This window comes from Medicago sativa, chromosome 7 (assembly GCF_051527215.1).
Source record: "Medicago sativa cultivar Bolivia chromosome 7, Bolivia_mono, whole genome shotgun sequence".
Classification (NCBI taxonomy): domain Eukaryota; kingdom Viridiplantae; phylum Streptophyta; class Magnoliopsida; order Fabales; family Fabaceae; genus Medicago; species Medicago sativa.
In genome coordinates, this window is record NC_140755.1 from 62,485,030 (window position 1) to 62,509,762 (window position 24,733).

Consider the following 24,733-nt stretch of genomic DNA (forward strand, 5'->3'; position numbering starts at 1 on the left):
GTTTTAGACTTGTCTCTAATTTGAGGGACCTATATTTACCTTATTCATATATCTTAAATGTCCCCATGCCCCCCTCCCCCGCCTCCTATCATTGTATTTTACTCTCTATTATTAGGTCATCTTTAACAATATCAGGTTCTCATAGGTTACTATCCTCAGTTCATATTTAGACTTGCTTTTATCTTGAGACAACCGCTTATATTTATGCTCGTACACACTCCCCCATCTAAATATGTAGTTTCGGGGATCATTATTGTTACTTTACACACTAATGGATTTCTTAAAATCACTATTGCTTTTATAGATGCTGCAGAGCCCACTAGAAGGGTTGTGCTGAAATTTCATTAGCAACGCAGCATGATCCATGCGAGGTGTTAAAATCGTAACTCAAGTTCTAGAGGTGGTAATGTATTCAAACCAATGGAAATTTAAAGATAACATCCATATCTACAACCTTCATGAAGACACCTAAATCTTAATATGAACAGAAAGTGGTGGAAAAGTTTATTTGCTAATCCATGTGTAGTATGTTGATCATAACTCACGTTGTGAATGTCTGATTGAGGTCAACCCAAAGCTAATGGAAAGTTGACATCCATAACTACAACTTTCATGTTTACACTAAGACCCAGTTCGGAATTTAAATGGGTGAAAAACACCTATAAGTGGGTGTTAGGTGCCAGAAACAGGCACCTGAGGTGCCAACTCTTGGGTTGTGGGTGATAGGCGCCCTTACTGCAGCGTAACGCAGCGACATGTTCAGGTCCTACATTTTTTAGCTATGAAATTGCTTCTAAGTTGCTCAAAACTTTCATTTTTAGAGCCCTCATGATCGCAAACTGATATGAAACATTACCTAGGATTACCCTATCATCTAAACATTACTTTCTCACATAATTTACCTAATTGCATCACTCTTCACATGATTAAAAGCTCTGATTCAATTACCCTAACGTTGTTCTTTTTGAATATTAAATCTTCAACCACAATGATAAATTCTCATAAGCATTTCTATAACTCTCCTCCTCTATCCTTTCTACAGCCCCAACAAGAAAAATAAACCCTAGAGATGAATAAATTCTCCCCCTTACTTCGAATTCTTCAGAAATTACGGCTTTTGACTCTCTTCTTGGTGGCTAGGTTTTCTCCTCCTTTGCACCTCTTTTCATTCTTTTCCACGTTCAGCAATACTGACTCTCCTAACTCCTAACCTTTCTATATATATATATATATATATATATATATATATATATATATATATATATATATTGGGCCCCACTTGTTAAGATTCTCTTCTCCTCTACTCATTATTCTTTTACTCCTCCCCTCTCGCACTTATATAAAACTTATATTTTACACCCCTGACTATATATCATTTTATCTTGATTCTTCCCTTCATTTTATTTTAATTCTCATACTACTTCTCAATCATCATCAATATTTCACTTTTCTCAACAACAAAATAATACTCAAGCACAAGCAGCATGAATAATAATATTAATCAAAACTTCACCTAACAAATATCATTGAATTAAATAAAAACAGAAAATTGGGGTGTTACACGAGACTTATCTTGAAGAGAAACATCACCATCCCACCTATACAACCAAAATAAGGTAGTGGATTCGTTACATACTCTAAGACGTAAATTATCAGAAAAGCAGGTACCCACCGTTGAATCAATACCGTCACGGATCCTAGCTATCTCCCTCCACCAGGTCGATCCCTCCTGCCTCCCTAACTGTAACATCCCCCAACTAGGCCATATCTAGCATCCAAGAGTCGAAACCAAAGACCCTCTCTATCCACCTACAACCTCCAACACCATTTATCCAACAACGCCATTTCAATGAAAATCTGAAACAAAGCGCATAAGATCCTCTTTCATATCCCCCCAGAAATCCCTTATAAACCCAAAATTTACTCCATACGGACCGGGACACTTATAACTATCACAATCCCAAACTGCAGCTTTCACCTCCTCCATTGTAAATGACTTAACAAGGTCTACCCCTCCCTATAAGATAAAGCATGGAATCATAAATCAATAGCTCGGGGCAGCACCACATTAAACACTTTGAAATGATCCAAAAAATGAGTGAAAACAACCTCCCTGACATTGCTAATGTCTTCCACCTGAACACCACCCACATCAATTATATAGATATTATTAACACGTCGTCATCTAGACATGGTGCCATGGAAGTATTTGGAATTAGAATCCCCTTCCTGTAACCAATTCAAACGAGATTGCTACCAACAAATACTGGACTGTATCCGAGATAAAGAATGTTTGCTGCCAACAAATACTAGAATGTATCCGAGATAAAGAATGTAACTCCACAGATAGACTATGTAATTCCTCCACCTCCTCCTCCCCCAATGAAGATATCTCTTCTTTATCATCCAACATAGAAATACAGTCCTTAACATTTAAAATTTTACCTAGAATATTATGAGTATGATTCTGATGCCATTCCCAGACGTCACCTTAATTCGTTTTAATTTTTCCTTCACCACATAACCTCCCCAACCCTCCACTTGAAACGACTGCCATTTTGAGCTAACAAAATTCTTGTATGTTGGAACATTCGCCCAACATTTCAACATTCGAAACGGTCTTGGACCCCATTTTTGCTCGTCAACTGAGAGAACTATAGCACAATGATCAGACAGCCCACACAACTGACCTAATTGAAGGTAATTTGGCCACTGTAAGCACCAATTTTCAGATAACAAAAGTCCACCAAGGCGACTCATGGAATGACCATCACCTCGATACCATGTAAACTGACCACCAATGAGAGGATGGTCGACCAAAACATTATTGGCAATAAAACGATTAAAATAAGAAGCTCCCGCCAAACAAGGGACATAATCCACGCTCCGCCTTTCCTCCACTCCCCAAACAACATTAAAGTTTCCACAAACACAGACATTTTGCCCAACAAAATTAGCCAACCTGGACGATAAATTCCCCCATAACATATGTTGACTCCCTACGTCACATGGAGCATAAACATTGAATAGAATAAAATCTTCATTTGACTTCAACAACCGACCACTCACTGCCAACACATGATCAAAGGAAAAGGATAAATCAATCTCAACATCCTCACTATCCCACATAATGAGTAAACCACCAGAAGCCCCAACAGAAGGTCTGAAAGAGTAGCCACGAGGAGAGCTACCCCACAACCAAGTACACACAAAAGGTTAGTTTCTTGAAGGCACGGAGCAAAAGGTTTTTTTTCCTCCTACCAACTTCCTCACCTCTCTCCTTTTTTCGAAACCACTCAATCCCTTATCATTCCAAGAAATAATCTTCATCGGACACCACTCCGTCCCCATGAAAACCGACCCACTCCCACCGACCTTCCCTACACCCTCACTTCACCCTCCTTCTTTTTCCCCCTCTCTCCAGCCGAAATCATCTCTCCAAGAAGACTTCTTCGCCAACGTCGGGACAACACATTAAACATGTTGGCATTATCCCCATTAAATTTAACACTGACCGCCTTCCCGATACCCCACACATCCTCCGTATTAACCTCCTAATTACCATGCAAAACAACCCAATTCTTCCAATCATTATTGACTGAAGCCTGAGAAGTATCAGATGAGTTACTGACACCCCCCACATTGACCTTCAACCCATTACTAACAGAACCACCACGTAGCTTGCTAACGTAATGTTTTAATTCCTTAAGAACCGCTTTTCTATCTTTATCCGGCATACGTGCAACCTTTTTGAGACTCACCACCGGACGTCGCAACACACTTTCCATTGTTTTCTTATTCACTTGATGCCGCTGTAAGGAAATAATTTATTTTGTGCCTCTTTCTAGACGAAAAAATGGCACCCGCATCACCATGATTATGATCACCTTACCACTCCAAACTCCACGACCCCGACAACACCGAACACGTATGACTAGGCGAGCAAAAATTTGTACGCTTTCCATGTTTCGTCTTCGCATCATTGCAACCACCCCTTCTCGGGATGCGCAGTTGTTCTTCCGTATTAAATAAAGAACCATCAGAAGAGGTTTATTGATGTAACTATAAGTTGAAAGTACAGTAAAATGATGACATTTGTATTGATGGAACTATTGTTAGTGTTAAAAAAAGTATCCAATTAAACGGAGATTGAATGTATGTATTTAAAAAATAAATCAAATTCATTGAGAAAAATACTAGATAAAAGTTCATATAATTACACACGACAAACATTGAGTATTATGAGAAATCGTTTATAATTCATTAGTTTTTAAGTATAGTAGGTCAAACAACGAAGTTACTTAATAGAAAAATAGGTCTTGCTAACGAGTGTCCTAAACACACTCTTTAAGGTTTTGGCAGTTAAGAAATTATTCTTTGAAAAAGTTCAACACTTCAATTTTTGATGCATTGAATGTACAATTTTCTAAAAGAATTTTCTCGTTAGCATTTCCCTAAAAAAATTTGGTTAGTATAACTAAAGCAGCCTTTCTATGGTTTAACATGGGGTAGCTTCGGCTACCCTAATTTTTTTTTTTTTATTTGTACGTATAAGTATATTCAATGTCTATAGCTACCCTAAAAAATATATGGGTTAGATATATCTTTGTATAGATATATCAACTTTTTGTTTTATTCTCTTTGGAATGTTTTCTCGACTTTTAGTTTTTAAAAGTTTTCCATGTTCACTTTTGATCCATTATTTTAAGTAAACTCATATGTAGACAATAGACTTCATACTTTTGAATAAAATATTGCAGAAAAGTTTATAATATTATTAGAATATCTCCCAAAAAAGTTAATATTTTATAACAAAACATCAATTAAATATGAAAATTTATATTTTTGACCGTTTAAAATTCTTAGTTAATTCATGTTTTGTTAAAAAATTCTAATTTTTTGGGGAGATATTTTAATAATATTGTACACATTTCTGCACAATTTCATTAAAAAAATAAAAAGAACAAACATGAGTTGACTTAAAACTATGAACCAATGGTGGTGATTGAAAATTTAATAGGGATCAAAAGTTGAAGCAAAGTTTTAAGCAGACTTAAACGAAAAATTGATATATTTATAAGAACCAAATACATGTTTAACCTAAGATATATTTAATTAAATCAAATATATTTATATTTCCAAAGTTATGAGAAATAAAATACAAAAAAATTAGCACTTAGAAATATAATCTACTATTATAAGGAATAAAAAAAGGCTGTTGTGTGTATACACTAATATAGTCCAAGATATGCAATAAAACATAAAAGGATATAAAGTAGATTTATGTATGAATCAGGAGTTAGACCCTGATATTGGATCGGGAAATAGGATCTGATTTTGGATCCGGAGTTAACTCTTGAAATATTTTGGAATTTGAATATGGTATGTTATTGATGTGACGCTGATAATAACCTCTAAGTGATCCAAAGTTAGGATCCAACAAAGGTATTTTAGAATTTTTAAGGTGTCTGTGAGCAATCTAAGATGCCTAAAAAACACAATTTCGAAACATTAGGTGTTGCAATGGACAAGTTAATATTGTACCCATCTTGCTCATTTACTCTTTTATGATCCACAAACTCAAAATAAAACATACAAAACGAGAAACTTAAAAAATGAAATATTTTTATCAAAAACTTAAGAGTAAAAATATAGCAAAAATAAAAAGAATCATCTTATAGAATATATATCTTACAATTTGAGTTTAGCCTAACTTATCTTTGTAAAACTAGTATGTAAGGTTATGATTACTCTCATTTATAAACACATGTTTGGATCATCTCTCATCAAATGTAAGTCTTCTCTCATCCAACGTGGGGCTCTTAAAACTCCCTTTGAGATTGGATATTTGGAGCGTGGTTTGAGTGATGATGAAAATATGATAGCAGATGACCCACATATTATCGATAAAGTCTGATACCCTCTTTAAACTTGGGTTGAACCTAACTCATACTAAGAAAAACAAATTTTTAAGGCAAGGACTGTTCCCACTCAAATACATGTTCGGATCAACGTTCATTCAATGTAAAACTCTTAACACTAGGGGTGTTCAAATCCAAACCGATCCAAAATAAAACCGCAAACCGATCCAAAAAAACCGAAAACCGCAAAAAACCGAATATATTTGGATGCGTTTGGATGTTGTTTTGTCACTACAAGAAAACTGTCAAATTGAGACGGAACTTCGTGACGGAATTTATTTTACGTCCCAAATTAATTAAATCGGGACGGAATTTGCGACGCCCTTCTATTACAAATATTTTATTTTAATTTAATTACTTTATTTGGGACGGAATCAAAATTCCGTCCCCAATTTGGGACGGATTGAAGTTTTAGTCGCAAATTTGGGACGGAATTTGTATTTCCGTCTCAACTAAAGCTATTTTAATCCAAAATTTAGTGGAAATCGAAGGCGGGAATATTAGCGCCAATTGTTGTGACGGAATATTATTTAATTTTCTGTCACAATTGATATATTAATTTAAATGAAAAAAATTTGATTTAACATAAAAGTATCAAAAAACTCAATACCAATTCATTCAACTTTCTCTCTCTCTATCATTCGTCTCTCTCCCATTGAAACCCTAATATCCCCAACTTCCATCTCACTCTCTCGATCTACTCCACTGAAGGCTCTCTTGTCTCCATCGCTATCTCCTTCTCATCTCTGACCACATCGTTCCCTTCTCCGCCATTTCACGGTTTATTCGTTCTCTCCGTCTCATGTTTGACATATTTGTTATGTGCAATCTCAGGTTCATCATTTCCTCTCTTTGTCAGCTTTGTTCCCCAATATAGGAGATGTTCAATTTTCTATTTGTTATTTGTATGCTCTGTATTGAAATTTTTGTTTTTAATGAAATGGGTTTGTTGAAATTTTGGTTTTTGATAAATGAATTTGTTGAAAATTAGAGTTTGGTTAGTGGGTTAATCAAAAATTTGATTTTTCACAAAGCTAGTTACTTCATTTTGATTCATGTAAGTTTCTTGTATCTTTCCCTTTCATGATATTAATTTTTACTTTGATGGGTTGCTCAGGACGTAATTTGAGGATATAGACTGCATTTGTGTTTGTGGACAGTGGCAGGTTTTTGGTGTTTTGGTGGCAGCTTAGCAGTTTTAAGTTTTCTGCTGTTATAGCTCTCGACTGGCTTTTGATGCTTCTGCTGTTTGGCCTTTTGGTGTTTCAGTTTTGTGCTGTTAGGTTGTTTTGGTGTTACAAGATAATCCTACGAGATAATATAATATTTTTGTGACAGGATAATTTTTATATATTCTAACTTTCTCTCTTTTTTGTAGCAGAATGAGCTAGCATTGGATGAGAAAACCTGTAAAGAAGCAATGGATCTGTTTGGAGAAACCAAACATCTTCTCATGGCAAATGTTTCATCAATGGGAAATGGAACGGTACGTATGTACCTAACTCTCGTACGAAATCCATTTGTCATTGAAGTTTTTATTTGAAGTCATGAGGTTTATATATATTTTCAGACAAAAGAAGCAGAGCGGTGCTGGTTTGCTTTTATTTTATACTCTATCAAGAGGCTGACTCAGAAAAATGAGGAGAGTGAAAAAGATGAGATTGAGAATACTGGTCTTACCTTGTGTCGAATACTGAGAACATCAAAGCTTAAGTATTTTTCTGACCTTTATCTAGTATTAGAGTTTGTAGTTTGGTTTTTATTAACTGTTATGTTTATCTTGTATTGAACAACATTGCAGATTTTTTCAAAGAACTTCCTCAGTTTGTTGTCAAGGCTGATCCAATTTTAAGCAATCAATTTAGCTCTGATTGGGAAAACAAGCTTGAGGTATTGACTAGTCTGAGAATCACGATTGTATTTTTGCCAAGTTAATTGTGATTATATACTTTTAAATACTTAGCCAATCTTTTATGTTTGCTTGTGCGGGGGCCTGTTTTGAATTAATATATGTGCTAATTCAAATGTTGAACAGAGTAACGTCAATAAGGTTTTGAGTAGAGTAACATCAATAACAATATTACCACTAGAGCTTTGACTAGATAAAATGGTAGCATTGAATATGGGTTGTACAATGGTGAATTTGGGTAGCTTTGTTTGCATACTGGAGTCACTAGCCAATATTGATTGTTTGTTTATTAATTTGTTGAAATTAAGTGTCTCTTTTCTGCCACTAATTTTCGTTTGTTTTCGTTTGTTTTGAGTTCAAGGAAGACCGTCTAAATCCAATAGAAAGGAGAAAGATTTAAAGCTCCTAATCTAGCTATACACGACCGCTGATGGAAGCTCTAAACCCAGGTCTTCAACTTTTTTCATTCTTTACTTTCACCTCTTTTATTATGATAATATTTTTCATATTAGTTTTGTTTTCTTTGTTTTGATTTCTCTATGTTTCTGCCTCTGCTGCATTTTTTCAAGTGTCTTGGGTGTTTAGTATGTGTAGGAGGTTTATATTTGGTGTTTAATGTTGTTCCATGACCCCCCAAATCTATTTGTGCTTCTGTTTTTTTCATTTGAGCTGAATTGACGTAGATACGACACTATGAGTTTTGGTTAACTTTATTCAATTACAAATATAGTTGTAAATTATATACAAGTTGTAGGGTTGTTTTTGTTACCATTCATGACATAAATAGTGAATACAAATGACCAAATGAAATGTAATGAAAATAGGTGAACTGACTGCAATGGTTCTTCGATTCTCTTGTCATGATGACCATAGTTTTGTTATATAATTTACAAGTTTGTCTAGGATTTTTGAGAATGATAAATTAGACCTGCCATTTCAAAAAGGATGATAGTTCTAGTTTAGTACCTGCTTTCTTTTTGCTTCTTCTTTAGCTGATATTAGTTTGAAACAAAGAAGATAAAAGTAAATGTTGTGAGCTACAAGCTGGTTACTCCTAAAGAACGTGATAATACAAACTGGTTGGTGGTTATCAAGACAAAGGCAAGAAGCACAATCAATGCAAGAGGCTGTGAAATAAGTTAGACAAATGCTTACCAAAAAGTTGAGAACGTGCAAGTGTTACCGGTTACTCCTAAAGTTGAACAAATTTACAACTTACTAGATAATGATAGTAATTTTGAAGAAGTAGACGAGGACGCAACTAATGACACAAATTTGGAAGATGAAGGTTCAACTGACGATGAAATGGAAAATGAAGAATTTTTATTCTAGTTACTAGAACTTTAATCTTTTGGGTGTGGTGATAAAAATTTGATATATGTTGTTATTTTGGATGGTTATAAAATTTATATTTATTAATGATTTGTAGTCTAGTATGAATTGTTGAACTTGATGATTGACACAATTTAATATGCATGATAAAGATATTAAAATTGTGGGAGAATATTACAAATATCATATGTTGCACATAATTTATTTGTATATAAACCTGTCCCAACAAACATTTTAAAAAATAGATCAGAATTATAGTCGTCACAAACTCAAAAATAAAAAAATAAAATTGCTCATGGGGACGGAATCTAAAAATTCTGTCCCAATAATGTGACGGAATTTTAATATCTGTCACAAGCTTGGGACGGAAATAAATATTTGTGAAAAACAAAAAATTACATTCCGTCTTGGATTCCGTCCCAAATGTGTGACGGATGAAAATATTCCGTCCCCAACAAATTGCGACAGCAGGTTTTGCGACTAAAATAATTTGTCTCAAATTCCGTCCCAGATTTCAATTGTGACGGAAATTTACACTGTTGTGCGACAGAAAATTCCGTCCCAAATCAACGTTTTTCTTGTAGTGTGTAAAAACCGCTAAGATCGGATCGGATTTCGGATCACTTTTTCAAAACCGAACCAAACCGAACCGAACCGCAAAAATAAATATTAATACTTATTTATTCTTTTATTAGTATTATATATTGCATTATTATAATCATTGTTAAATTGTAATCTTATATATTCCACTAATTTAATCTATATTATTATTACTTCATATGTTTCAAAAATAATTGATAATTTTCATACTATAATTTTAATTTTTTAATTTATTTTGCATCAAACCTATTATTTTTACCATGTTTGTGTAATATTAATATTAATAAAAAAATAATATTTTTAAAAAAAGAGTAAATAAAAAAATATATTTTGCATTTTGGATATCCAAAAACCGATCCAAATTAAACCGCATATATTTGGATCGGTTCGGTTCGGATTTTTTTAGAAAACTTATCCAAACCGAACCGAACCGCATGTGATTTTTATTTTGGATCGGTTGACATTTTGCCTCAAAACCGATCCAAACCGCACCGCGAACACCCCTACTTAACACCACTAGAAAATAAAAGATAAAAATATGATTTTTTAATAATGCTTTTGTTGAAGTTGGGCTAATGTGACATTTATACACTCGATTGCAATTTTGTTAATACAAACTATTCAAATAACATTAATTGATAAAATTAAATTTCTTACAAGTGTATCCAAACATAAATCAATTTACATTTAACTTAATTTTAACCAAAATCAATTTTCATCAATGTATAACCAAACATACACTTTTGAGGCTCGTCGTGATCAAGGCCAACCTTAAAGGTCAAAAAAGGTTCTTACAAGTTACATATCACCCATACAAAAGTTCTCACATCGACAATAAAAGCTAAACCCACAAATTTATGGATGAACCAACTTCTTATCACGGGAATCAAAGTTTCAGCCTTTCAAATTAGGTTTAAATATGTAAGTAGTTGCTGCAAATAGGAGCCAATTGAGTTTTTGTCTCTGTGCTCACTTATCATTTCAAAAAACCATTGCAAAATTTAATCATTTAACTTTTGATTCTAAACTCATTTGAGTACTGATGTGACATGTGATTAGACGTGTGGCATTGGCATGACACCATCTAAGAGTAAATAATTAGGAGTGAATAGGCAATTACCCCATGAAATTGTAACCTTCGTCAAAAACCCCCTGACTTTAACAAAACTTCAATTACCCTCCGAAATTGCATAACGTTAATCAATTTACCCCTTCCATCAAATTCCTCTGTTAGTCAATATGACGTGACATTTGTCTATCTACGTGGCACTGCCATGTGATTGACGTGTCATGCCTCGTCACAAGTGGTAATTTTTTTTTCAAATATTTTTTTTGAAAAGAAATACTGGTTTTTTTTTTTTTTTTTTTTTTACGGTTATGAGCAAATGCCACATATGTATTTTGTTGAAAAACGAATTTCATACATCATACATAATAATTTTTTCGTAGCATTTATTTTTAGGAAAAACATCCCTTTCCAAAAAGGTTGCTCAAATTGTTATCTCATCCCATTTACAAAATTACTTCCAAGCAGGACAGACTGAGGGAAAATAACTCATGTACTTAATCACACTCTTTTTCAGGTTAGACAAATGTACTAAATCGTTTACCAAGTAATAAAGTGATATGTAGATAATCAAATGTCACGTTATGTTGACTAAGAGAGGACTTTGATGGAGGGGTAAATTAATTAACGTTATACAATTTCTTGAGGGTAATTGAAGTTTTGTTAAAATCATGGAGATTTTTTATGAAAGATACAATTTTAGGAGGTAATTGCCTATTCTCTCAAATAACTACGATGTATGATGTTAGACCTTTCATTTATTTTACATTATCTTTCCAAGTGAGCTAAGCTCCCATCAATTTTTGAAAGAATTAAATAGTCACTCATACATTTTTTTTTGACAAAAACAAAACAATATTTATTAATTCAAATTGATAGAGTACATCACATCATATACACACATCGCTATAAACCTAAATGATGAATCTACGAACAAAATCACAACACCCCAAGTTAATAGCATACAACAACAAAATGCTTACAAATAATATGATAAAATCTAAATCACTGAAATACTCATGCTTCCAGATCAACAACATTGACGCCCAAATCATTGATTGAATTTGTAATTGACTAATGTCGATCTTTCAAAAAAAACTAAATGAACACCGTGCCAAGACGCGAAATCAAACGCTGCACAAGACGACTACCAACACAACACCGCAATTAGATGACAAAATCACAAAAACACAAAAGCAAAAAACCTTGATATATGTAAAAACCACTTATTTAAACTGAAAGAAAAGAGGAAAAAAGATGTAGATGAGCGATTTTAGGTCAAAAATGACCTAAAATCTCCATTTCTCAATGAATGAAAGAGTGAGAAAAGTTACTCTCTCCGTCTCACAATAATTGTCTCTTTACCATTTTTTCTTTTTCTCAAAATAATTGTCACTTTAGAATACCAATGCAGCATTTATTATTTTTTTCCATTATTATACCCTTATTTATTGAATCTCTTCCAACCTAAGTACTCAACTAATTACAATTAATAAAGGTGTTTTAGTAAATGATACTAATTTTACCATCAAAATCAACAGAACTAATCATTTTCTTAATGACCGTGCATAAATCTTAAATGACTATTTTGTAAAGACGGAGGGAGTAAAGAGAAGTTGGAGTTTCTCTGTTAAAAGCCTAGGGCCGGCTGTGTGTAATTGTCTATCAATTAAATGAAAACATAGTCACTCATACATTGTAATACTCCTCGTGTTTCCTGGAGGAATATACACCGCCTAAGAAAGAGGATTTTATCGGCGATGACAGAAAAGAGAAAGAAAGGTGAATCTGTTTGTGAATCGTCAATGGAGGCAACGTCGTCTCCTCCGGTTCTCCCTTCAGACCTGATCATGCAAATCCTTTCATGGCTTCCAGTAAAGCTTCTCATCAGATTCACTTCCGTTTCCAAACACTGGAAATCTCTCATCCTCGACCCAAATTTCGCAAAACTCCACCTTCAAAAATCTCCCAAAAACACACACACCATACTCACCGCACTCGATGACGAGGAGGATACTATGGCCGTAACTTCATACCCGGTGCGTAGTTTATTACTCGAACAATCGTGTTTCTTAGAAGACGAGTGTCGCAGTTTTGATTATCACTCTTATTTTATAGTTGGTTCTACTAATGGCTTGGTTTGTTTGGCTGTTGAGAAATCACTAGAAGATGATAAAATATATGAACTTCTTATCAAGTTTTGGAACCCTAGTTTAAGGTTAAGATCCAAAAAGGCACCCAGTTTGAATATTGGATTGTATGGTACGGCGCGGGTTGGATTCGGCTATGATGATTTGAATGACACATATAAGGTCAGTGAAATTTCAATTACTAATCATTTCGCGCAATTTCTTGGTGATTTTTAATTTTTGTAAAATGTTCTGTTATTTTAAAAGGAAAAATCGTTATGATTATGATACGATTATGATGCATTGACAGTGTTCAAATATTTACAAGTCATGAATGAAATCATTTATTGGTTGTTATTGCGTATAAAATGATGCGTAAGTGTATATAATCTTTACAAATAATAGAATGAATTATGATAGATTCTATGATAATGGAAGTACCAACCTTCAGTTTTTTCATGTTAAATATTAAATTGTAGAGATTAAAATAAGAGATTAGCTTAGTAACAACTTGGCAGGGCAATATTATGCGACAACATTGGGCTCGATGTGTTGGCAAAACTGAGGTAGTTTGATATGTAAGAAAACATTGTTAATGTTAACTTGCTTAGCGTAATTTGAGCAAATTGCTGTCACTGAATTGCTATTGTTCAGTGATACCTTAGTTAGTATAAAGTGTTGTCAAATTGCTATCGCTGAATTGCTATTGTTCAGCGATACCTTCAGTTTAGTAGCAACTTGGCAGGGCAATATTATGCCACAACATTGGGCTCGATGTGTTGGCAAAACTGATTTATTTTCAAAGAGGGGAGAAGCGGAGGAATGCAGTTTGCTATGTAAGAAAACATTGTTAATGTTAACTTGCTTAGCATAATTTGAACAAATTGCTTTTGTTCAGCAATAACATTATTGCGTGGCAGAATTTGTTCGAATCCCTATTGCATGGTATGATAGCCCCTTTGGCTTTGAAGTTCAAATTTCATAGTCATGTTGCACAACATAGGAAAACACTGTGGTCGATGATTCCTTATCAATATGTTAACCCAACATAACATTCCTCAGAAATTGCATTTGATCTTATGGATTTCTCTTCGAAAAACTAGAATGATCATTATGGAGTACTTAATTGCACAAGTGAAGTTTGATCTGACATAAAGTTGCAAATTTCATCCCAAATAATTGAAGACTTGGTTAAATAATTAGTCATGGAAAGGTCTTCTTTCTTAATATGTGTTGTCAATAAACAGAGTTAGTAACTTCATAATAAAATTCCTCTAACTAATCAATATGGAGACTAAACACTAATACAAATATAAAACTATGTAGTCAGTCATGTGTATAAGCTAAATACTTGTTGATTCTGAGAGTGTTATTGACTTGTCTGTTTTTATTGTTTAAAATATTTGTTGTCTTAGTGATGATTTTGTGTATTGGTTAATGATGGATCTGGTTGTTTATTGCTTGGTTGCTATACTTGTACACTTGCTTGAGCTTTTCAATGAATTATGGGACTTATAAACAAATGGGACACATAATATAAAATACAAATAAAAAATTATTGCACATTGGTGTTATGTGATACAATTCTTAAGTTTAAGTGCTCACATTTAATCTCGGTTTAATTTTTCTATTTACGTCATGCAAGGTGGTAGCTGTCTTTTGGGATCATACAACACATAAAATGGAGGGGAGAGTTCATTGTATGGGTGATAGTTGTTGGAGAAAGACTCTCGATTGCCCTACTTTTCCAATTCTACTACGAACTTCCAATGGACCATTCGTGAATGGTAGTGTTAACTGGTTAGCACTTCACAACTTAGACAGTGATAATTATAAATGGGACAATTAGTGGTTTTCTCACTTGATCTGCGGAAGGAGAAATGTAAGTATATTTTGCTGCCTAATGGTTTTGATGAGCTGCCCGAAGATGAACCAGCTCTTGCTGTTTTGAGAGGTCGCCTCTGCCTTTATTATGATCACATGAGAACACATTTTGTTTTGTGGGAAATGAGAGAGTATGGAGTTCAAGAATCTTGGACTCGGTTGGTGAATATCAGTTATCTGCATCTAAAATTTTATGATATTGTGCCTAATTTTCTGCTGTTGCCTGTGTGTTTGTCCGTAAATGGAGATGTCCTGTTACTGGCTACCAAAGAAGAAGATCTTTTAGATTTTGTTATTATGTATAATCGGAGAGATGATATAGTTCAATTTCTTCGACTTCCTAACAACCAAATTTGGGCGGCCGATGAACATATGCATAGCTTGGTTTTGCCTCGTCCTCATCCACATTAAACTCCTCTACTTCAATTGTTTGTTTTCAGAACTTTTGCTAAACTATGAAAGTGGTGTGATGGCTATCGATGGGTCCTTAAATGTGTTTTCATTAGCTAGTTTGACTATTTTGTTGTATGATTTTGTCAGTACTTATAAATAGTTGTTGGATCAAAGTCTTTGGATTGGATGATGATGTTTTGATTTTATATTAATTATTATGAGTTAGTTATCAACATAATGCAGAGATAATAGCCATAGTTAATTTGTATATCTTCACTTATAATTTAGTTCATTTGCTCCATACTTTCTTCTGCATCATATATATGCAAAATGTAATCCTATGTTGGTTGCATTAGATCTGTTTTATATACTACCGTTGGTTGTTGGCCATTTTTATGCTGTAACTTGTAAGGTTCAAGGGTGACCTTTATACTAAGATTTGCATCTACAATCCAAAGCAGACCTTCAAGTGATACTGTGTCAACTGATTAAATTTTAATGATACTGTGTCAACTGATTTCTTTTTAACTTGACAGTCTTGGGTAGACCTTCAAGTTGTAATTTACAATCAGTTTATTAAGCGAAAGTTGGTTGCAGTCACTGCTTTAGAAATGTCTGAAAGTTGTATATGAAAGTTTTCAGATATGTTAGAATGTCTCGATTTAGCATGTGGTGTACTATTTACTTGTCTCGGTTATCTGTTATGTATGGTTGATTTCACATTACAAGTCAGTGTTTTGGGTTTGCTGTTTCTGATAATCTGAAGTTGACCTAAATCGTAGTTTGTGGATCACAAGAAAATCGTGTTCTCCTGTTGTCGCTTTTTTTGTGTGTTTTGCTTCAGCCTTCCCTCTACGAACTTTATTTTTACTGGGCTGTTATGCACTTTTGACCTGCTCTCAAGCTTTCACTTTTTCTTTCCTTTGATGTTCTTATCTTTAATTGAAGTGGATGTGAATTGGGCTGCAATACTGAATGAAAAGTTATTTTATTGGGACTTATGAATCACCCACACTCCTCATATTATGTGTAACCCGGTGTCGGACACATAATTACACTATGTGTCCGACACCGACACATAGTTACACAGAATCACGATCTTCGCCAATAATTAACGGTGTTGGCTTGTCAGTGTCTGTGTCCGTAACCGTGCTTCATAGGGACTCACTTATAAGTGAACCGGTTTTCTTTCTGTTTTTCAATCTGTTTTGGTAAGTGTTATGCAGTACAATTGGGTCATTGGATGATATGTTACAATGTAAAATCTGACTGCTTCTGTTTCCACCTATTGAAAGAAGGTTCTGTATTATTGTTGCTTTTGTAATCTGTTTGGTTATATGCACATTAGTGTGGTGATTGCTGAATTTACATATGAAATAGAAAACCATATTTAGATTTATACAATATCATAATTTCTGTGAATAAAGAGCATAGAGCACAGATCAATGAAACACGGACATGGACACAGTTCATGACAGTCCACATCAACACCGCTAGTAATTTGAAAAAAATGACATAATTGAATGCATTGGTGTTGGTTCAGACACAAATGTCGGACACCAGACATACCTTCGATTAGAAGTGCTGGTGCTATAGAGATAAAGATTATTAATCTCAATTCTTGGAAACATTTTGATTTTGATACATAAACACATTTTGAGCTAAAGATTTGCATTTGTTCTTACAAAAGAACATTTGATTACAGAACAAATTTTCCAAACTCAAGAAGCCCCAAAATTCATTTTTCATGTATGTGTAAGCTATCAGACAGAAAATTAGTCGTTGGATTATATATGAAGTTGTTTGCACTTTGCCATTACTGTGACTATATTTCGTATAATGTTTATCTGGTTTTATATATCATCAATTGAAGAAAATTTGACAAAAACATACTGTTAATTTCGTATACTGTTTATCTGGTTTATCTGCCTTACTCAAACATCAAGCCAAGCAAAATTCAGAAATACTTTTAGTTGGCGATGGCATGTTACAAAGTTTGAGAATGTCTTTTAACCTTTCATGATATTTCATGATAAAGGGTAACCAAGCCGCCAAATCTAGAGATTAAACTGTAAGACACAGAGAATGGAGAATTCAAGATAAACCAAATTGTACCAAACAAATTGATTCACACTACCTTCCGTACTTCTGATCAAAATATTGCGGTCCACTGTTGTGATGTAATAGCAAATCTGACACTAAACAGAGGGATCTGACTCTTAGAAATCGTGGTTGGGCCTAACACAACCCCACAAAAACATACTGTTAATTTTTTTTTCTCACAATGCATGAACAACCTGTAATTGCTTTGAGAGTGTTTGAATAGGATTTCTCTTCCAAATTATATCTCAACTCTCAAGGTAGGTCAGCTTAAAATTTATGATGTCAACCATCTTTTAAGGCTTCAGTTATTTTCTTTTGAAGAACATAATTAAAATGTCATTCTTATAATCTATGTTTAGATTTCTTAGATTTACCATAATCTTTTCTATCAGTTTATCATTAAAACAGACATAGCCACTTGCAAGAGAGTTTTGACAATTTGGCTTAACTATTTAATAGTTAGTCTTATGTATCAGAATTTTACATTGAACTCATAAATGAGCAACTTATTGGCGTGGCTGGTCTTGGGAAATAATAATCAAGAACATATTTTTCTAAACCAATTTGATTATATCGATGAAGGATGAATTAGTTTTTCCAAAATATATGCATTTTTAGCATAAATGGTACAAATCTACATATTTGAACATATTTGAATATGAACAATGATTTGCATGCGTAACATTGATAGGTTAACATGATCATTTCCTCACAAAGTAGTCTATAAGTTGATAAATGTGCAAAAAAATTGAGGAAGAACAAACAAGTGATGGAAAGCTAACTCAAGATGACATTTTGGAACATTTTGAACACTTTCTTTGTCGCCGAATAAACTTCACCTCAAAGTTGGAACCTCGAAGTTGGAATGTAAAGCTAACTCAGAAATAATATGAGAAACAATAATAGAAAATTCAGAAGTTCTATGATTACTTGCTATTAGAGATGCCACCAACGTCTAGGAATCTGATTCAGAACTCATAAACTCCCATCCGTTGGTAATGGTGAACCTGATTGCTTCAAGAAGAGCTAAAGCTTCGCCTTCAAGTACCGACATATGACCCTTCCTCCATTGCGCTTGAGCTGCCACAAATCGGCCATCTGAATCACAAACACAACACCTAAAAGAAGTGGACCGGTCTGCTTGTGGGAACCACTCCTTCGTGGTTGATTGTTTGCTTGAACATGCACCTCATTCCATTGCTGCAAACTGTCTAGAGTTGTACGCCCCACATTAGCTGCATGTTGATGAACATCATTCCACAATACATAATTTCTAGCTGACCATAACTTCCAAAGAAGCATCGTCATACGCCCCGTTGTATCCTTACTTTCCATCCTATAAACATCGAAAACAAAGTCTGCAAGGTTATTAAATCATCCTGACCGCTGTTGCAAGACTGTAGGTAGACCAGCCCAATACCAACAATCTTTCGCGACATCACACACCACAATCACGTGTCACTTATCATCTACTATCGAATTACCCCAAAGGACAAATATTTGAGCAGGGAACATACCTTTGTCGCAATTTAACACGCGTGGGAACACATCCTCTTCAAATACACCATAAGAGATTGTGAGGTTTATGCAGTGTGTTTACGCGCCATGAACAAGTCCAATCTCCCTCAACACGAAACCGATCAACATGTAAAAGCTCATTCATTATCAATCTGCACCCTAACTGCACCGAATATAGCCCTTTTTGATCATCGGTCCAAATTAAACGATCCTTTTGGACTGATATAAAATGTGGCGTATCTATGATAGTTTGCGTCATTTCAACTGAAAACAAAGAGGAAACTTTGTCAATGTCAATATCCCATCTTTTCTCCCCAACAGTCAATAAATCAAAGAGTCAATTCATACACTTGATATTGAGGAGAAGAAACACACCTCCCTTGGTGACCCCGGATCCAAGGTTCAATTATAACATTTATGTTCGTTTTTTTGCCAATTACCCATCCACAACCACATAAGAGAACCTGACGAGAATTCCAAATACTCCTTCAAGAAAATATAGGATTATAAGGAAGTTTAGCATCCAAAAAAGAAGTGCGAGGGAAATACCTTACTTTAAAGATCTGTGCCACTAGAGAATTCTGCTTAGCAAGAAAGTTCCAACCTTTCTTTTGCTACCATCGCTAAATTGAACGCTTTAAACTTACGAAATCCCATTCCACCATATTCCTTCGGGCACTCCACTCACTGCCACACCAACCATTTAATACCTTAGTTGTTCGTGCCTCCTCTCTACAAAATAGCATTTAGCATTTTCTCTATATCACTAATTATGGAATTCGGGAGGATATAAATACTCATTATATATAAGGGGATAGATTGGAGCACAAAGAGCACATTCCAAAGTCCCAAGCCAACATCATCAGGCCAATCCAACAGGGTTACTTTGAGACAACACTTGAGAATAAATAATTTCTTCCCAGGATTCATTAATAGAGAACACAACAATTTTGTATCCCTTTGTTTAGTGTCATATTTTGCTTCAAACGAGTTATGACTGCTACAATAGTTATGATACTCCAATCTCTAAAGTTAGCATATGATAATTTTCAGAACTCAATTTGTTTTTGGATATGGTGGGAAATGGTCAAGGGTTGTTAAACCATTATTGGCTTCTTATATGTTTCGACTCTTAAGCCTCTACCATACTAAAACTTAACAATCTCTTTTCCCCAAAACACCAAAAATATTTTTTACACATCATTTCATAATCAAGATCCATATATTCATTGACCTTAACCTCATAAAATTAGACCCTAACCAGAATGTTCTCACAGCATGAAATAGTTTAGTCCAAGTAATTCAATTTATCAAACCAATTGGAGTAGTATATAATCAAACCAACCAAGTATGGGATGCTGGAGATTATACATAAGTGAATGTGGTCTATTTATTCAGTACCTTTTGTAAGATAGTATGACACCAATATCTAAATCAAACTTTGTTAAATTAGTATCAATCACTCTTAGAACTCTGATCTAATTCAAACGCATAACATTAGTTACCGACATATAATTTTTTGTACGTTCTTTCTAGTACAAGGCGTACCAGGAAAGAACAGCCAAAGTTTGATACAATACAAACCAGGTTAAGAAAAACATTCTTAACCAACAAGCATGGCAAGCTTAACCAATTCCTATAAAAGAAAACGGACAAAACAACCAAAAAGATCCTTCAAAAAAAAAAAAACAAAAATATAACAACTTAACTTTCTCCGAAAGTTATTGAATACACACATCTTGATTTCTAAAAATTATGTCGTTCCTTTCCTTCAAGATAGCCCAAATGCACGAAAACCAAATGATCCGCATGATAGAGCAACGAAATCTGGATCTTCCTGCTAATTAACTAAACTGAATGAAATGATCCAATAAACTGAACAGCTCAACTGACGAGAAACCAGTCCAACAAAGCACCAATTGTCGAACCTGAGTAAAAAAGTTACATTTTGAAAAAAAAGGTGAATAGAGGATCCTATCTCCCCACATCCTCCCACACCAAAGTGAGAGTCTTGAGTAATAATGCCCCTTTTAACAAGATTATCTTTCATAGGAAGCCTATTAAGGAATAGGTGCCAAGCTAACAAAGAAACCTTCACCGGAAACTCTTTTTGCCATAGTAAATCTGAAGCAAATAAGCAATTACAAATCTTTGTTTGTCTCAAATATAATCCAGAAAGAGAAATAAATTCTTAGGAAAGTCGAGGAATATAATTGAAAAGTGAAGACCTAGGACAAAGATAGCATGCTTCGTTGCAATGAAATACTAAATATGGAAGGATATTTTCATTTTTTGAACTGAAAAAAAATTCGTTAAGCTTATAAAATTCGTTAAGAATCAATTGCAGATAAGAAAAAAAATCTACAAGTATAGTGATTGTTGCAACTAAATTTAGTTAGAAAAGGTTAATAAAACGTATGGTCTTATGATAGATATACTAGGAACATTTTATAAAAAGCAGATAGTCAAATGTTGCCAAGATAATTAAATATACAAGAGAACCATATATTGTCATATAATTTAGAGAATTTTATGCAGCTACAAAAATATTTATATCATACTCAAATGGTCCTGCAAAAAGTGTACTCAAACTACTCATAAAGATTTGGGGATTTTCACTAGCCTTTACACAAACAAGATTATAATTGAAAAACAACACAATTATTGTGCAATAAATTACTACAAAATACAAATGTTTCCAAAGATAGTCTAAATAAACATCAAGAAAGCCATTAATTCTAAAAGGTTTCCCGTTGGACAGGAGAGATACTATGGCCGACGAGAATGTAGCTCCAATAAGCCTCTTTCATCCCACCATCACGACATTTACCATCAATAACACTGGATTTGCTCATACTCGAGTTTGTAGATCTACAATTCGAAAAGGTTTCCCATTAGACTTGAGAGTGAAGCAACATAAGATATCAAAAGAACAAAGACACAAGAAAATAAATGCCTAATTCTCAATAGTAAAATCAGTGTTAAGAGTCCCACATTGGATAGGAGATGGTCTGACAATTTGTTTACAAGTGGGGCAATCCTCATCTCACAAGCCGGTTTTGTGGGGTTGTGTTAGGCCCAACCACGATTTCTAAGAGTCAGATCCCTCTGTTTAGTGTCAGATTTGCTATTACATCACAACAGTGGACCGCAATATTTTGATCAGAAGTACGGAAGGTAGTGTGAATCAATTTGTTTGGTACAATTTGGTTTATCTTGAATTCTCCATTCTCTGTGTCTTACAGTTTAATCTCTAGATTTGGCGGCTTGGTTACCCTTTATCATGAAATATCATGAAAGGTTAAAAGACATTCTCAAACTTTGTAACATGCCATCGCCAACTAAAAGTATTTCTGAATTTTGCTTGGCTTGATGTTTGAGTAAGGCACATCATCAATTACTAAATATCAATATCAATATATGAGTGTATCCTCTTATATCATCACTATTCTGACAAACTTTTGGCAGTGCATGTTTTCACTTCCTTAGACCATATAACACTGAAGAATTTAAATTTTAAAAGGCCAAATTAGTGGCTAAAAGACTTCACAAGGAACATAGTTTTGGCTACACTAAGACATTTTTTCCGATAATTAAACTTGTCACTAATTTTGACTCTTGTCCTTATGAGAAGATAAATACATGTAAATGCCCCTAAGCTGAGGCATCAGATGGCTCCCTAGTTTTCAAGCTAATTAAATAGACTTCTGTGCGGCCTCAAACAAGGCCAAAGAGCATGGTTTGAAAGATTCCAATCTGCAGTTACCTAATTTTGTTTAAACAGAAATTTTATGTATCAATTAATCTTCATTTCAGAAGAAAGATACATAGTTTCATAACTCACTGACCATAACCCTTAACCAGAATGTTCTAACCGCATGAAATAAATTAGTCTAACTTAAAGCTATTATGCTAAATTCTTATTCTCGCTTCCAATTTGAGAATTATAGTATCAAACTGGACACATTAGAAATTACCTCACCAACCAAGTATGGGAAGTGGGATTATTCTGCACAAGTTTAAGGGATCAAGATCAACAATAACACCAACATCTATACCACAGGTGTCTTATTAAAAGTCAAATTTAATAGCAATATATCATTATAAGGTATAAACATAATAACTCTCAATTCGATAGTCATCACGCATTAATTTACTTGAATTGATGTAATCAGACCAAGAAGAATATTCGATATATATATAAAGATTAGCAAAAACATTATATGCTTTAAATATACATACATCTTACATAACTGATATCTTAATATGATAATAGGATAACTTGGTTGATTCAACATATATATGATAATGTATAAGGCCAAAAGAACTTACTTTCAAGATGTTGAAACCAAGCTTTCGACGTAATCTTTCATCGGGAACCAACGTATCTTTTTGTTAATCCTAGTTTTCTTTGCTTTGTTTGTTTTTAGATTATAAAGAATCGCTTGGTTTTGAATGATGTCCGCCAATACCATTGTTTCACCATTCTCAGATAGATGCATTGGTCTTAGTTTTATAAGCCGGCTACCAGCATATTTGTAATTGGTGTGAATATTGTGATAGCTAACTTTGTGGAATTGTGTCCAAGAATTTTCATTTCCAAATTCTGTCATCTTCCATATAACCAAACCGGTCTTCATGAAATCGTTATAATACAAAAACAAGGAGTTTTTCAATACACAAATACTCGGTGCTCCATCATTATCAAAACCTTGAGGGAGCTGAAGTTGTGTATATTTCTCTCTACCAATATCAAATGAAAGAATCACAAATTCGCCGATAGTGTCATTCCTCCATTCACTCTTATTGGCCAACCAATTAACAGTACAACCCAAATGTACACCATCAGCCCCTGTCGGTTTGACAATTTTAAGAGGAACTACCGGAAAACTTTGAATAGTTCTCCAAACATTATCCGCCAAACTAAAGACTCTCACTGTGGTTTTGATTTGAAGATCACTACTACCACTAGGACTTAATTCCAGCACCTTATAAATGTCAGTTGAATTATCATAACAAAACACGAACGTACAATTTATCGAAGAAGACTTATACCCTAATTTATCAGATATTTTTCTGGTAGCGGGGTTCCAGAAACGGAACCAAACATTTTTATAATTAAAAGTCTCTTCACCTAGCAAGCAAACTAATCCATTACACGAACCAACAATTTCCTCACAATCCTTGTCATTCAAAAGGTAGTAAGGATCCTTGGGAATTTTGATCCAATGGTTTTGCAGTACACGACTAATGGGGAAGTGTAGGAAATTGTAATTGTAATTATCGTGCGGCTTATCACGGTACCAGAAGTAAGGGTTTCGTGCAGAACGATGAAGGTGCATTTTGATGAATTTAGGATCAGAGATGAGAGTGTTCCAAGTATGACATACAGACTTCATCTGCATCAAAGATTTGACAGGAAGCCATGATAGGATTTCGGGGATAAGCTCGTCAGGGAGGAACGGCGATGGATTGGGTCGAGGTCGGAGACGCCGTGAATTGGGTGGATTGGTATTCATCAGTGTCACGGCGGTGGCTACAGAATTCGAACATGTGTGTGAATGAATGAAAGGGTTTTAGTAATTTTTAAGACATCATACAATAATCTTTCAAAAAAGACAATACAAAATATTTAAGACGTTTTTTATTTTTTTGACAATAAATTTAAGACATTCCATTTTAATTTTTTTAAGAAAACTTAAGACATTCTTATCACCTACTCAAATCATTAAAAATAAATATCGTATAAGGGGAAATTAATCATTTCAATATTTTTCCATTTCATTATTTTTTGACCAAATTTAGAATGAAAAGATGATGATGAAGATAATGATCTTGGGTTGTTTTTAATTTCATTTTCTCAATTTTATATAGGTTT

General features: G+C 34.1%; 2 protein-coding genes, 1 long non-coding RNA gene and 1 pseudogene across 7 annotated transcripts; 2 read left to right on the forward strand and 2 right to left on the reverse strand.

The window, feature by feature from the left end:
- Positions 1 to 1,846: 1,846 nt before the first annotated feature.
- Positions 1,847 to 3,788, reverse strand: LOC146907472 (uncharacterized). Its single transcript, XM_085729111.1, has 4 exons — positions 3,563 to 3,788; positions 2,491 to 3,068; positions 2,110 to 2,136; positions 1,847 to 2,017 (listed from the first exon to the last, which is right to left on the reverse strand). The coding sequence occupies exons 1-4, from the start codon at positions 3,786 to 3,788 to the stop codon at positions 1,847 to 1,849; spliced, it is 1,002 nt and encodes a 333-aa protein (XP_085585237.1).
- A 2,749-nt stretch (positions 3,789 to 6,537) lies between these two features.
- Positions 6,538 to 9,343, forward strand: LOC146907473 (uncharacterized). 4 transcript variants are annotated; one of them, XR_015018022.1, is made up of 6 exons: positions 6,538 to 6,978; positions 7,082 to 7,204; positions 7,303 to 7,407; positions 7,492 to 7,634; positions 7,723 to 7,811; positions 8,192 to 9,343. It is a non-coding gene; the product is annotated as an uncharacterized LOC146907473 (long non-coding RNA). The 4 variants fall into 4 exon arrangements; XR_015018024.1 differs by having other exon boundaries at positions 6,538 to 6,755; positions 7,039 to 7,204; positions 7,300 to 7,407; XR_015018021.1 differs by having other exon boundaries at positions 6,538 to 6,755; positions 7,039 to 7,204.
- A 3,217-nt stretch (positions 9,344 to 12,560) lies between these two features.
- On the forward strand, positions 12,561 to 15,479 carry LOC146907474 (F-box/kelch-repeat protein At3g23880-like; annotated as a pseudogene). Its single transcript, XR_015018019.1, has 2 exons — positions 12,561 to 13,140; positions 14,603 to 15,479. The product of XR_015018019.1 is annotated as an F-box/kelch-repeat protein At3g23880-like (transcript).
- Positions 15,480 to 21,586: 6,107 nt separating this feature from the next.
- LOC146907475 (F-box/kelch-repeat protein At3g23880-like) lies at positions 21,587 to 24,374 on the reverse strand. The gene is made up of 2 exons (XM_085724309.1): positions 23,188 to 24,374; positions 21,587 to 21,726 (listed from the first exon to the last, which is right to left on the reverse strand). The coding sequence occupies exon 1, from the start codon at positions 24,372 to 24,374 to the stop codon at positions 23,190 to 23,192; it is 1,185 nt and encodes a 394-aa protein (XP_085580435.1). The 3' UTR covers positions 21,587 to 21,726; positions 23,188 to 23,189.
- Positions 24,375 to 24,733: the final 359 nt, after the last annotated feature.